Source organism: Triturus cristatus, chromosome 9 (assembly GCF_964204655.1).
Source record: "Triturus cristatus chromosome 9, aTriCri1.1, whole genome shotgun sequence".
Taxonomy (NCBI): domain Eukaryota; kingdom Metazoa; phylum Chordata; class Amphibia; order Caudata; family Salamandridae; genus Triturus; species Triturus cristatus.
In genome coordinates, this window is record NC_140592.1 from 619,704,318 (window position 1) to 619,719,663 (window position 15,346).

The 15,346-nt window shown below is 43.2% G+C and overlaps 1 protein-coding gene across 2 annotated transcripts in view; it reads left to right on the forward strand.

The window, feature by feature from the left end:
* Nucleotides 1-15,346, forward strand: part of NPAS1 (neuronal PAS domain protein 1) — a 500,301-nt gene that overhangs the window by 467,938 nt on the left and 17,017 nt on the right. For both annotated transcript variants that reach the window (XM_085625659.1, XM_085625660.1), the window contains one exon: nt 10,741-10,847. In XM_085625659.1, coding sequence (XP_085481785.1) covers nt 10,741-10,847 — 107 coding nt within the window. The remainder of the gene's footprint in view (nt 1-10,740; nt 10,848-15,346) is intronic.

The window sequence follows — 15,346 nt, forward strand, 5'->3', positions numbered from 1 at the left end:
TGTTCATGCGCTCAAATTGTAGAAAAAGGTGTATGTGCTTCCTAATATGAAATGGAGCCGCTTTGGAAGTATTCTGTGCAGAAACATTTTTCTGGAAATGAGTTTCAATTTAAATTTGTATTTCTTATTTGAAAGTGTAAACTACTGTTGGCACCGTGGGAAACATGTGCAAGTGTAACATTAAATTCCTGTTTTGCAGGTAACGAGATAAAGGCTTTGCTAGGAAACCAAGTACATAAAGTCAAAAGATAGATCAATGTTTTCAGCAATTGACATTTCCTTGTCAATAAAGAGTGTAATTTGGTGGGAGAAATGTTAAACAGCATTTCATCTGCTGAATTACTCTGGGAAAGAACGGTGTAGCGGGGTGAATAGTGCCATGAGGGCCAAAGCAAATAAAACAAGCACTGGCAAAGCTGATAGGGTCGAAACTTGCCCTAAACCACTGAAACAAAAACCATAAGAAATGCCTGCTGCAGTGTAAACATAGAACATAACGACTTATTTGTAAATAAGCGTGCAGATGAGGTAAAGAAATAAATGTATGATAATAGAGTATTTTTGAGATGTAGAATCCTCCCTCATGCTTTCCAATGAAAGTGAAAGGATACACCCAAACATCCAACAGAAAGAAGATGGCTAAAATAATCTATGGGATGGTCCAAGATGTGACTGGCAATGTATCAAGTCAATGGCTAAATCTCCTGAGCCAAAGAAGTCAATGGCCGGAGGCAGCTGAGCAAATTACCCCTAGAGTATGTACAGAATACAGCATTTTTCGCCTTGAGAAGTGCAAGCATCATTACGTGGCAGAATTTTTCAAAAAAACTGTGGTTGAGGACTAAAATGGTAAAAAAAAAGGAATACAACAAAGAAGAAAACATTATCAGAAACATTAGCGGTCAGTAAAAGTATGTTAAAACCCTTTAAAAACAAAAAAGACAAATAAAGCAGAGAAGCAACCACCTACCTCAAAAACACGTTTAGGAGAATAACCACATTGACATTGGTGTGAAGCAACAGTAATGTTTTATACTTTGCCATTTCTATACTAATGAGACTACTACTGTATTGGAAAGTGGACTTTATGGTGGTGATCACAACAGACCGATGAGTGAGCAAACATCAGGCTTTAACACAGAGTGATCCACTGAAAACATTCCAAAGGAATATGATTGTGTTAAGATCATACCCAAAATGTCTACCAAATGTAATTAAAGACGTTTGTGTAAAGGAGATAACTACGTTAGCACCACTATTTCTTACATATACGTTACTCGCAGATAGTAGACTACATACATTGTATGCCAGATTGGCCATGAGACTTCATATCAATATAGCAGCGAATCCACTATGACTTATGACCAATACGTTCTCTTATTTTCCTTTTTCTACTGGTTTCTCCTACTTTCATTTATTTCCAATGTAAGTTTTTAAAATGTAATTGAGTAACCATGCAAAGCAAACACAAGAGGTTGATGGATGGAGCACTGAAACTTTTCAGACACTCACCCCCAATCACAGATCTGGGTTGAATCCAACATCGTGCTTTAGCTCACTTCGCCACCCCAGTTCAGACCCAGCCATATGCAAATCAGTCTTGACCCTGTGTCCCATGGGCCCAGTCCAGCCCGAACTGCCAAGCCAGGTCCTCCCTAGACCAGAAACAAGGATCCTGGGACCGGTTTTGAAGTAACACCCCTCATCAGCCAGGCTAGCTTGAATCCAGTGGCAAAGCGAGCAAGGGACCCACGTCTGGGCATAACCTGGCAACTTAGGACAAAAAAAGAAAACACAACAGATGATGGATGGAGCACTGAAAGTTTCCAGACACTCATCCTCAGTCACAGATCTGGGTTGAATCAATCATCGTTCTTTAGCTCACTTCGCCACCCCAGTTTAGACCCATCCATCTGCAAATCAGTCTTGATCCTGTGCCCCATGGGAACCGTCCAGCCCGAACTGCCAAGCCAGGTCCTCCCTGGACTGGAAACACGCATCTTGGGACCGGTTTCGGGGTAGCACCCCTCATCAGCCAGGCTAGCTTGAATCCGGTGGCAAAGTTAGCAAGGGTCCCACATCTGGGCATACTCTGCCAACTTAGGGGGATCAAAGCAAACACAAGGAGATGATGGACGGAGCACTGAAACTTTTCAGACACTCACCCCCAGTCACAGATCTGGGTTGAATCCATCATCGTTCTTTGACTCACTTCGCCACCCCAGTTCAGACCCAGCCATATGCAAATCAGTCTTAACCATATGCCCCATGGGACCAGTCCAGCCCGAACTGCCAAGCCAGGTCCTCCCTTGACTGGAAACAAGCATCCTGGGACCCTGTTTCGGGGTAACAACCATCATCAGCCAGGCTAGCTTGAATCCAGTGGCAAAGAGAGCAAGGAATCCACGTCTTGGCATACCCTGCAAACTTAGGGTGAACAAAGCGAACACAAGGAGATGATGGATGGGGCACTGAAACTTTTCAGACAATCACCCCAGTCAAAGATCTGGGTTGAATCCATCATCGTTCTTTAGCTCAAATTGCCTCCCCAGTTTAGACTCAGCCATATGCAAATCAGTCTTGACTCTATGTCCCTTGGGAAAAGTCCAGCTCGAACTCCCAAGCCAGGTCCTCCCTGAGTCGTTTTCTGAAGATAAGGTGGTTATCCGTGGATCTTATGTTCAGGGGGTAAAGATTTCCATAGTTTTGCTCCCTTTGCGGGCATTTTGATCTACAGACCTCCTGGACCCAGAACTGCCTTTAGTCAGAATTTACTCAATATTTTAGAACCTTATTTTGGTTGTGATCATCTGACGATCCTGGGGGACTTGAATTTTCATTTGGATAACCTTGATTCCAGGGATTCCCTCTCCCTTCTGGATTCTATGTCCGCTTGTGGCCTTAATCAATTGGTCAAATTTCCCACTCATTGGGCTGGTCACATCCTGGATGGGGTCTTTTCGAATGACTCTAGGATTTCGACGGGCCGGCCTATTCCTCTGGTCTGGTCCGACCATCTGGCCGTTCCTCTGGAGCTTCAGGGACCCCCTGCTATTTCTAGGTCTTATAGTCATAGTAGAAGAGAACCTAAGCGGAATTACAAAGCGATTTCAAATGAGACCCTGGCTCCTTTGATTCCCAATAGCAAGATCACTAATGTCGGAGATGTCAACCTGGCGGCTTGTGAATTTGACTCCTCCTTGTGTAGGGCGGTGGATATTTTGGCTCCCGTCTATTTACGTTACTCGGCTAGGAAGAGTCCATCGGCCCCCTGGTTTACTGACTCTTTGAGACGCCTTAGGCAGGGCTGTAGGAAACAGGAGAGGCTGTGGAGGGTGAGTTGGGACTCTAAAGAAAGGGAGAAACATAAACTTTCTCTTAAAAGGTACAAGGCGGAGGTAATCAAACAAAAGCAGGATTACTTCGCCAAGTTAACTACTACTCTTTCATCCCCCAGAGATCTTTTCCGAATTGTCGACTCTCTGTGTATCTTGTAAACTCCCAATCCTACTGTCAGTTCTCAAGATCTCTGCGATAGGATTGCTCAGTTCTTTCACTCCAAAATAGCTGATATTTATTCTGCCCTGGAATCGCAAAGGGCTTCTCTGCCCCCCCTTCCACTCTTGTTACACCTGGCGCTGGAACTGAAAATCGGACCGTTAAGGCGAGTCTGTCTAGCTTTCCTCCGCTTGCCCTAACCCAACTGGATATGTTGCTGAGCAAGACCAGGTCGGGCTCGCCTTTGGACCCATGCCCTCTCAAAGTCTTTAAGGATTGCAGGGAAGCCTTATTGCCCCCCTTTCTGGACATTATGAATAGGGCAATATATGAGGGTGTGTATCCGGCCGTGTGGAAGAGGGCGGTGGTTAAGCCTCTCTTAAAAAAGCCTACCCTAGATCCTGAAATCCTAAAGAACTTCCGACCCAACTCATTGCTTCTGGCACCTGCCAAAATGCTTGAGACCCATCTAAATGAACATCTGATGGCTTTTCTGGATGCTTATGGGCTACTTGATCAGGCCCAGCATGGTTTTCGGAGGTCTCATAGTACGGAGACTGCCCTTACAGTTGTGCTAAAAATCAGGGCCATACTACTCTTTTGGTCCTATTAGACTTGACAGCAGACTTCGATACCCTATCCCCAGTGACTATGACATCTCGTCTGAGAGAGATGGGGGTGGAAGGATCGGCCCTGAGTCTTCTGGCTTCTTTTCTGGATCAAAGAGAACAGAGGGTTAAACTAGGCGAATTCTTATCTCCGTCCCTGCCTGTCCAATGCGGGGTCCCACAGGGTTCGGCTCTTAGTCCGACCCTTTTTAATATCTATGTGGCCCCACTTGCCAAGCTAATAGCTGGGATGGAGGTGGTCTCCTATGCGGACGATACCCAGATCATGGTGTCCCTCTCACACCCTGGCAACTCCTCTGCTCTCAGCTTCAGAAACTGCATGGAGGCAGTTTCTAAATGGACGATTCTCAATTCTTTGAAGCTGAATGGTGAAAAAACGGAGGTTCTTGTCTTTGGTGGTAAGAGTGACTTATGGTCGGCTGAGTGGTGGCCCCCCTCCTTGGGATTGTGTCCGACACCCACCGACTCAGCTCGCAATTTGGGAGTCCTGATTGATCCCTCTCTTTCCATGAACCAACAGATAAATACTTGTTGGGGCATTATCAAAATCTTAAGAAAAATAAAACATTATCTTGCTCCCCCTGCGCGTCAACAAATTGTGGTTGCCCTTGTGCTTTCACGACTTGACTATTGCAATGCCCTTTACTCTGGTGTAGACAAGGGTTTGGTGCAGCGACTACAAATTGTTCAGAACGCGGCTGCCAAATTTGTGACGGACGCCCCGTGGCTTTCCTCGGCTACTGTTGTCAGGAAGAGCCTGCATTGGCTTCCTATCTCTGCCAGGATCACTTTTAAGATCCTCAGCCTTACGTATGGGGCGATATCAGGCCAGGGAGCCGGAGGGGTCAAGGATCTCTTAGTACCCTATGTCCCCTCTAGAAATCTCCGTTCCTTAGAAAAGAACTTGCTATCTGTGCCTCGTTTCAGGAGAGCTAGGTGGGGAGGAAGGTCCTTCTCTTATTTAGCTCCCAAGCTTTGGAATGCTCTCCCCATGGAAATTAGATCTCAACCTTCGGTCCCCCTGTTCAGGAAAGCATTAAAGACTTGGCTCTTTGTTAAGGCATATCCGTGAGCTGGCTTCTGTGTTTTGATCATATTGTTAGGCGCCTTGATGCCTCTGGGCTTAGTTTGCGCAATATAAATCGTTCTTCATTCATTCATTCATTCATGAACAGAGAAGGATTTGACACCCATGTTTTTTTTTCTTGTGCATTGGGATTGTGAGGCTTGGTGCCACTCTAGAGCGGAGGTTCCTTTTTTAAATGTGTTTGGTGATTTTGTTCCTGATGAAGAGCAGTCCCATTCCATGTATCACTTTGTGAGTGAGACAAAGCAGCTTGAACTTGATTCTACTGGCACCCGGTAACCAGTGCAGGGCTTTCAAGGCAAGGGATATGTGGTCTTGTGGCTTTATATGTAAGAGTAGACAGGAAGCTGAGTTCTGAATCCGTTGTAGTCTTTTCAAAGTCATTAAAGGTGATCCGTGGTAGAGGCTATTGGCGTAATCGAGTTTGGACAGGACAAGAGACATGGTAGCCTGGACCTTGTGTGGAAATCCCAATTGGGGGAAGATTTATCACAGAGTTTTTATAGTAACAAAGCTTGATCTTGCCAGTTTGTCCACTTGGGCATTCATTGATAGCTTGCAGTCTATGGTCATTCTGAGGTTTCTTACTTCCTTTGATACTTTAAGCGGTGTTCCCAGATCATCATTTTATCACTCGCCACACATGAGTATTTCTGTTTTGAAAGCATTCAATTAGAGATGGCTCCACGTCACCCATTGATCCGCGGCTTTGAGACAGATTAAAATGGGCAACTTTCCAATGACTTTGGGGCATTCCAGTTGAAGGAGTATTTGCATGTAATCTGTATAGTTATAGCACGTCAAGTGAAATGGATTGATCAGTACTGGTAATGACTTCATGTAGATGTTGAAAAGCATGGGTGAGATGATAGAGCCGTGAGGGTCCCCTGCTTTTGTGAAGTACGGTTTGGACGAGAAAGGGGGGATATGGATGATATTAGTTCTGCTGCGAAGGTAGGATGTGATCCAGTCTAGAGCAGTCCCGTCTATGCCGGCTTCGTAGAGTCTTTGTATCAGAGTGTCATGGACAACCATGTCAAAGGCAGCCAAGAGGTCCAAGAGAAGTAGCGCAGCAACCTCATTGTGGTCAACTCTGTTCTTCAGGTCATCCCAGATGGCAGCGAGGCAGATTCTGTGCCTCTTAATGGACAGAACCCCGCTTGGAAGTCTTAAAGTATGGCATTATCTTCAATGAATCGTGACATCTGGGCAAATGGTGCTCTTTCTATCAGTTTGCCTAGGAAAGGTCCAATTGTAATCAGTCTGCAGTTGTCAGGGTTCTGTGGGGCCAAGTTTGTTTTCTTCAGTAATTGACATATGAGTGACTTTTTGAGTTCTTCTGGAAAGTTTTCAGTAGTTAAGGAATTGTTGATGATTCTTCTTACTGTTGTGGCAGCAGAGATTGTTAGAAGATTTGTCTTGAAGGTTTGCGGTGGACATGGGTCATAAGGGCTGCCTGCAGGCCTGCTTGCTTTGTCCAAGATCATAAATTCATTGTGTGAAATGTGTTGGAAGGAACGGAGAGGCTGGTTGAAAGTATTCTTGGATTGCTATTTTAGAAAATGGTCGGTGCTGGTGCTTTGTCTTTGTTTTAAATATGAGTCCAACGTGTCTGCTTTGGCCGTATAATAATTTGCCTTGAGTAACGGATGAGCTCCTTCTAGGCAATTTGGTTTACGAAATTCATTGAGAATTTTATAGAATTCTTTATTTGTACATTTAACATTTTGAATTCTGTCTAAATAGAATTTTCTTAGATCGTTTGATAGCTGACTTGTATCATCTGTTAATTATCTGCAGGCTAACTTTATCTTGAATGGTGTTAGTTTTGAGCCATGTATGTTACAGCTTTCCAATTTGTTGTTTAACTCCTTTTTTGCCTTGAGTAACGGGATGGGCTCCTTCTAGGCAATTTGGTTTACGAAATTCATTGAGAATTTTATAGAATTCTTTATTTGCACATTTAGCATTTTGAATTCTGTCTAAATAGTAAATTTTCTTAGATCTTTTGATAGCTGACTTGTATCATCTGTTAATTATCTGTAGGCGAAGTTTGTCTTGAATGGTGTTAGTTTTGAGCCATGTACGCTGCAGCTTTCCAATTTGTTGTTTTATCTCCTTTATCTCTGTATTTCTCCATTGTGCTTGTTTTCTTTTGTTATGTTGTGTTGTTTTCAGTGGTATTAGGATATCAAAAGTTTCTTGTAGCTACTCATATAGTTTTTTAACAGAATTTATTGTGTCTATATCTGTACCGGCTGTTAGTTGTGCTTCTGAGTGTTCCAAATTGAGTTTGTGACACGGTCGATAAGGGGATTCACATAAGGTGGTTTTAGGGGCATTGCTTAGTGTTGTTTTATGTTGGAAAGCAAGCAAATGATGGTATGGCCATGCCTAGGTGTATACTAGCAAACCTGTGTTAGCAAAACTTTGTCATAAGTATTTTCCATTAAAAAAGTGAAATGTAGGAATTTGTATTTTTGTGTTGCTTAAAAAAATAACGTCGGTACTAGGGTGCTGACCCACTTTTGTCTGGTGTCCTTCTCCTACTTTAATAAAATAATAAAAGAAACAGTGGTAGTACCAACAAATCAGTGATTCTTAGACTCATAGAGTATTCCTGACCAGCTGCAATAAGGATGCAAACTTTACATGGGATTCACTCTGAATTGGTAAGGGTGACTAATGACCTGGTGGAGGGTTTGGCAGGATGAGCTGTTCCCTGCTGGACTTGTTGGATGTCTCAGTACCATTTGCTACCACCAGCTTCAAATTCAGTGCTTGGATCAGCAATCAGTGTGTTGGAAATCTATTAGGTGGTTTCCATTATTCCTAGAATGAATAACCTTTCAACACATCCAAGATGGCAAATTCTACTCTCACATTTGTGACATTCAGAGTGACACATATTTTGCTCTAGTCTGAACCCAATTTTATTTAATTTACTTACTCATCATAGTGATGAAAAGATCTCTCTTATTAGCCAATATGGTTGATTCATATTTGTGACTTTGATGCTTCAATCTCACCTGGCAGTTATTCCAATTATTTGTTTTATTTTACACTTTTGGTTAAGCTGAACACCATATTTTAAAACTAGCATATAAAAATAAACTAAACCATGATAGATCTTGGCTCCCAGATAGAAGGATGGCCTCAGAAAATAGTGTTGTTTTGCCCCATCAAGAAGAACTTGAAGAGGTCTGAAAATTGTTGACCTAATCGAAGTGGGGCAAACATCTCCTGCTCTTTCTGAACAACCACAGGCACCATGAATGAATACCAACTCTCCTCTTATTACATGTGTATTTGCATCAATTACTCCCAAGTTAGTGACACTGTCAATCGCTGACACCCAATTGCTTGGGCCATTGGACCTTCTCCCCTTTGACTGTCAGCCACCAGTTAAGTTGGACAAGTCCTTGGAAATCGGGGCCTGGCCCGTTTTGGACTTAGCACACCTGCCAACATTACTGGCTACCATCAAGTCTGGTTCTCCGCTTGATCCCCTCCCACCATCAAAACTTAGATCTCTGGATGAGGCTGCCCTCACAGTAGTTCTGGATCTCCTTAACTCTTCCTTGATCACCGGTGAGGTACCACAGAATTGGAAGCATGCCTTTGTGCTCCCTCTGCTCAAGAAGAATGACCTTGACCCTGATTGTTGGTCAAACTTTAGGCCAATTTCTCTCCTTTCTGTTTTCTCCAAAATTCTGGAAAAGCATGTTAACACGCACCTCTCTTCCTTCGTCACTGCTTATAATCTGCTGCATCCATCCCAGTCTGGGTTTAGGGCTGGCCACAGTACAGAATCCGCCCTACTGGGAGTCACAAAACTCTTAGGCAAGAACTCAGTTCTGGTGGAACTGCCACCCTTAGCCTTCTGGATCTAAGTGTGGATTTCGATACGGTCTCGCACTCCATTCTTCTGGACAGATTGGAGGTACCAGGCATTGCTGGCATTTCCTTGAGGGGGCTATCTTCCTTTCTAAAAGATTAAACATTTCAGGTCTCATCAGCAAACAATACATCTACGACCCTAACACTGATCTCAGGGGTTCCACAGGGATCTATATTGAGCCCGCTGCTTTTTAACATTTACCTTCGCCCCTTAATGGAAGTGATTGAAGAATCTGGACTCACCGTATTTTCATACGCGGATGACTGCCAGAATATTTTCTCACTATCTGATGCTCAGAATCAAGATCCTTCCCCACTCAGGCAAGGCGTGTCTAATGTCGCCCTTAGGATGAACAAAAATGCCCTAAAACTTAATGGCAATAAAACCGAAGTCCTGATTCTGGATAACAATACCGAACTTTGGGGAGTTAACCACTGGCCCATGATACTGGGGCCTTTACTCGTGCTAGGTAATACGGTTAAGAATCTTGGCCTCATCATTGATAAGAATCTTTCCCTTAAGCTCACAGCCTCTGGCTTTTTCATTCTCAAATGGCTCAAAAAAATCCTCCGACTGATTCCTCCAAGTGCCCAGAGAACAGTGCTACAGGCCCTGGTAACGTCCAGATTGGACTTTGGGAATGTACTGTATCTGGGTGCTGATAAATTCTTGATTCATCGCTTGCAGTTCATCCAGAATGCAGCCGCCCGCCTTCTTTTTCCGCCTGCCTAGAAATGCTTCCGTCTCTCACTTGCTCCACAAATTACATTGGCTGAAGGTTGACAAAAGTATTAAATTAAAGGCCTTATGTTACATGTTTCGAGCTAGAAACGGACTCGCTCCTTCTTACATCCAGGATCGGCCAACCTCGCACTGTTTACAACGCCTAGATTTTGTTGGAGCTCGTATTAGGGGGCGCTCCTTCTCCTTTTTAGGCCTGAAATTCTGGAACTCTCTTCTGGTAGCTCTCAGGAACTGTAACTCATTGCTTACTTTCCGTAAGAACTTAAAAACCATGCTCTTCAATTACCCTGACTGGGTTCTTGTCTCCTGATATGTGGCTGTGTCTCTAGTTTGCCTTAGCATCTCTGCTTACTGTCTGCCTTTAGCGCCGGGAGGCCGTTTGGGTAGCTGCACGCTCTATAAGCTTCTTAAATAAATAAATAAATTGGTGCCAGCTTCAACCCAACCAGGAAATACAAAACAAGGGGATTCTCCTTGAGGATTGGTTGAGATTTAGGCCAACCGAGTCAGCCCCAGAAAGTGATATCGGGTCACACACTCAATATGAGGGATCACATATACATTTATACCACTATCAACCTGGTTAGGATATTTTAAAGAAATACAGACTCTCACTAACTGAGAGGTTTGAATGGAGTCTGAGCTTCATAAGGAGGTGGTGTACAAGGAGAACTTAACATTCTAATCAGGTGGTAGTATCAGGAGGTAGTGGGAGTATAATCATCATGTTAAGAAAGCGGTTAACATAGGCAATTATCAATCTCATGATGAGTTTATGTCAATGGAATTAATGTAATTTCCTCAACATATTCTTTTGGAAGTTTCTCTCTCTCTCTCTCCAGCAAACTTTCTCTGAACTTGTTTTGCCTTTCAACTTTCAGCAAACCTGAGTATAAAGATACCCCCTTGGACGTCTCTCAGCTGCCCACGATACCCTTGAGGCTGGCGGACACAGGGGTAGTTTCTGACCTGGAGACTGATTTTAAAGGTAAGAGATGCACTGCTGGATGTCTTGCTAATTATAATGGAGCAGTGCTACAGGAATAAGAGGGAAGATAATGGCCCATGCAAAATCTTTCTGTCACTGCTTAGTGACAAAACGCAGTAGAAAGCTGATACACTGAAATTATACCGTTCTGTGAGTGCAGAGTTTGCCCGCAGTTATAGAGTTGCCCACTTGCTACATGTTTCACTATTCCAACAACATGCAAATTGTTTCCCTCTCAAACGGGTCAAAAGTTAATAAAAAATGGGTTAACATGTTGTCCCTTGTGGCAGGTCCTTTGTAAATTTTAACGCTTCTCCTTTTAGCTATAATATCTGCATTTAGGTGTTACACTCATACTGTTTGCAGAAACATTTGTCCAGACAGTATTCATGTTTTTAGAATGCGAAAGTGGTGAAATAATACTGCCACAGAATTTGACATATTATGTCACACAATTTGCCTTTTCTTGTTGCATAAATATAGTCATCCTTCTCACATAATTTGGTCCTTCAGTGGCACATAATGTGAGGGGTTCTGCTCATACTTGGCTCTCCAACTTTACAATATAATTATCTAGAACAGTGGTTGTTAACCTTTTGGCTGCCATATACCCCCTCTGAATCACTGCTAGAAGGCTGAGAACCCCACCGATGCAAATTGCTATGATTTGATCCACAAAACAATACACGAAAATATAGAAACAAGGGAAAATCAAATACACAAAATCATGAAATATTTTATTTAATTCACAGACAAAAACATATGCACAAATTAAACATTCATTTTTTTTTGTCCTCATCTCACCATATAGCTTCTGCAAATATAAGCAAGAAACCAACCTTCGATCTTATGCGCCCCCGGTTTCCGCCATTGCATTAGCTGTAGGCCTACCCAGGCCAGCTTCTTTGTGTGAAACTTGGTGTAATCATTGGACAAGGGAGTATTGGATCAATCTCATTTCTTTGCCCCATACTAAGAGCTGTGACCAGATATTACACCCATCATCATACCAATGTCCCAAGTGCATACGGGCCATACCCAGAGCGGCCCTCAGCCAGTTCTCATAAAACGGAGGCAATGGATCCTTCCATAACCTACAGCTCTCCCTCCGGGCGATAAGGATCAAATACATTAGCAAACCTTTTTGTGATGTTGACCAGCGTGTCGTCAGATTGTTATCAACACCGAATATTACCATAGATAAGTTCAGATTAAACTTGACTTTAAAAATAGCACCAAGAGCGCATTCCACATTTTGCCAAAATCCTTTCAAGACACCACATATGTAGGTCATCAGCCAAAGCCGAATCACATCTAGGGCATTTTGGAAGGGAGAGGGGGGCAAACTTTGCTATTTTCTTGGGGGTATAGTATAACCTATTAATTACATAGAAATGGTTCTTTTTTAGTGAGGCGGGATTAACAGCCTTATATAACATCTGGTAAGAGGATTCAAACAATTCTGCAGCATTGTTCTCTAAAGCTGACATATTCCAGACTGCATTTTGTGGGGGAAGTACTCTGTCTTCTGCTTCCTGCAGCTTCTTGTACCAGGTCCCAACTTCCTTTTTTATAAGATGTATGTTCTGACATTGGAGCTCTATTTCCCAGTTCCCACCTATAAGAGCTATATCTGCAATACACAAAGAGGCTAGTTGTAGATATTTAAATCTAGAGAAAGATTCTCCAATTTTCAACCTTAATACCTCCCAGGGATGAATCCCATCTGACCAAACCCGAATACCGGCATTCTTAATGCGTAGTGCTAGGCTATCCTCTAAACAAACAGGTAACCCAGATGAGTCCCAAACGGGAGCAAAATCAGAGTAGTAGCCTTTCCCCCTTATTTTCCTGATCCTGTACCACAATTTCAGAGCTGCTTTTAAAACTTTCAGGTGGACCTTTTTGAAAAATCTGGGTGCTCCAAACTTATAAAGGAAGCCCTCCCTACCTCCCTCAAGAGCGACCATTTCATTTAAAATCTTCCCCCAATTGGAACCCCTCGCAGTGCAAAGTAATGCCTGGATATTTTTAAACTGAAAAACAAAAGAATACCAAAGTACATCGGGAAGTGCCAGGCCCCCTTTCTGGATCTTACGCCTTAGTTTCTTCCAGGAAAGCCGGGCCGTTTTATTAGACCAGATAAAACTTCCAATTTTACTTTGTATTTTGCTTGTATCTCCATGTGGGAACTCGAGGGGAATGGTGCTAAAAAGATAGGTCAATTTTGGCAGGATGACCATTTTTACCAAATTTACCCTACCATATATCGTAAGGGGCAAATTTGCCCATCTTAAGAAAAGACGGTCAATCTCCTTAGCGACCCTCTTTAAATTAATCTTAGGGATATCATCTAAATTATTTACAATTGTTATTCCTAAATATCTGAATTCTGTGCTTATTTTACCCGGCCAATTGTCAACATTCCAAATCATTACATCGGTCTTTGAGGAATTTGCTGAATACGAGCCAAATTCTTCGAGAAGGACTTCTACTCTAGGGAGGACCTCAGCAGGATTATCTGTGTACAACAGCAAGTCATCCGCATATAGGGATAGCTTGCTACTATACCTATGAACACTAAACGGGACAATTAGTTCATCCATTCTGATTGCTGGGCCAAGAGGCTCTATTTATAAATCAAAAAGCAAGGGCGAGATGGGACAACCCTGCCTCGTTCCCCTTGCAATACTAAAACCTGATGTCAGCCTACAGTTCAGTAAAATCATCGCTGAGGCCCCCTGATAGCAACTTATCAATGTCCGTATAAAAACTGGCCCCAGACCCATTATTTTTAACACCTCCCACAGGAAGACCCAGCAGACACGGTCGAATGCCTTCGCTGCGTCAAATGCTGCAACAGCCAAGGGCATCGACCGTGTCACAGCCAGGTCGATACTACCAATCAGCTGCAGGGTCTGTTCTTGAATGAACCTCCCCGGGATAAATCCCTTTTGGTCCATAGGAACCAACTGTGGGACTAGCTTGACCAGTCTCCCTGCCAAAACGCTCATGAAGATTTTATAATCAGCGTTGAGCAGGGAGACTGGCCTATATGAGTAGGCCTTAAGGGGATCTTTTCCTGGCTTTAGTATAAGGACGATCGTGGCGTCCTTCCAAGATTTAGGGACTCTCCCTTCTGCACTATAGATGTAATTGAAAAGTTCACATAATCTTAATGCCAATTCGTCCTGTAGAATTTTATAAATTTCCTCAGGGAGGGCGTCAGTCCCAGCAGCCTTGTTAATCTTGATCTTTTTAATATGAGTTATTATTTCGCTCTCTGTATTATAGGCATCCAAAGCAGCTTGGCTACCCTCAGTTAGGACAGGCAGTTCTTTAGATCGCAGCCAATTTTGAATGTTCTCGACACTGGGAGAAATCTCTTCCCTATATAGATCCGAGAACAGAGAAAGAAGACGTTTCTGCATGTCTTCATGCTTACATGAAGTATCTCCATTCTCGTTTATAATCCGTTCATTTATGTTATTCTTGGCGCGATCTGCCCGTGTCTTCCAAGCGAGGAGAGCCCCCACCTTTCCGCCATATTCGAAGTGCTGCATGTTGTAGGCAGACAACTGGGCTTTATTTTTTAATTCAAGTTTTCCCCTGTATTCCTGACGAAGACAAGCTAGCTCTTTATTGATTCTCGCCAGTTCTTCAATTGATGGCTGAGGAGTACAGAGCCTCTCTTCCTCCAATATCCCTATCTGCTTTTCAAGCTTCCGAAACTCCAAAGACTCTGCCCTATTTTTGGAGCAAATCAGACTATGTAGTGGTCCTCGGAGATTTGCCTTGAAAGCATCCAAGACAAAATCTAACAAAGTCGAGACGATGTAAGGGCAAAAAAGTCCGTTGTGGAAGCTTTAAGTGCACTAATTATTTCGGGATCAGAAAGCATACCCTCTTCAGGGTCCATCTAGTTCCAGGGTTTTGTCTAGCACTTAAGTAAGAAAAAGATATGGGGGCTTGGTCAGAGAGAATGCTTGGCAAGATGGAAATATCTCCAACCTTCTCTAAGCCCACCCTATTGGTTAAGACGTAATCGATTCTCGAAGAGTGGCCATATTTTTTACTAAAGGAGGTAAAACCTGGTACATCTCCCTTTTTGGCCCTCCAGACATCAGCCAGCCCGAGATCATGGATCATATTGATCATTGCGCGGCAGATGCGTGGGGCGCCAACATGATGGCTATGATTAGAACTGTCCCGTAAGGGGCTAAGAAGGACATTGAAATCCCCCCCGATGATTATTGGGGTAGTTCTACCTAATAATTTTGCCTGCATATTACAAATGTATGATGAATCATCGACATTTGGACCATAAAACAAGACTATTGTTAATTTGCCCCCCCCCTATTTCAATCTGTGCTATGATCCATCTCCCCGAGTGATCTGAGGATACTGACTTAATAATGCCTTTTGCTCCTAACTTAATTAATATTGCCACCCCTCTGTTATGCACTACCTGTTCTGAGGAGCAAAAAGACTCAATCCAA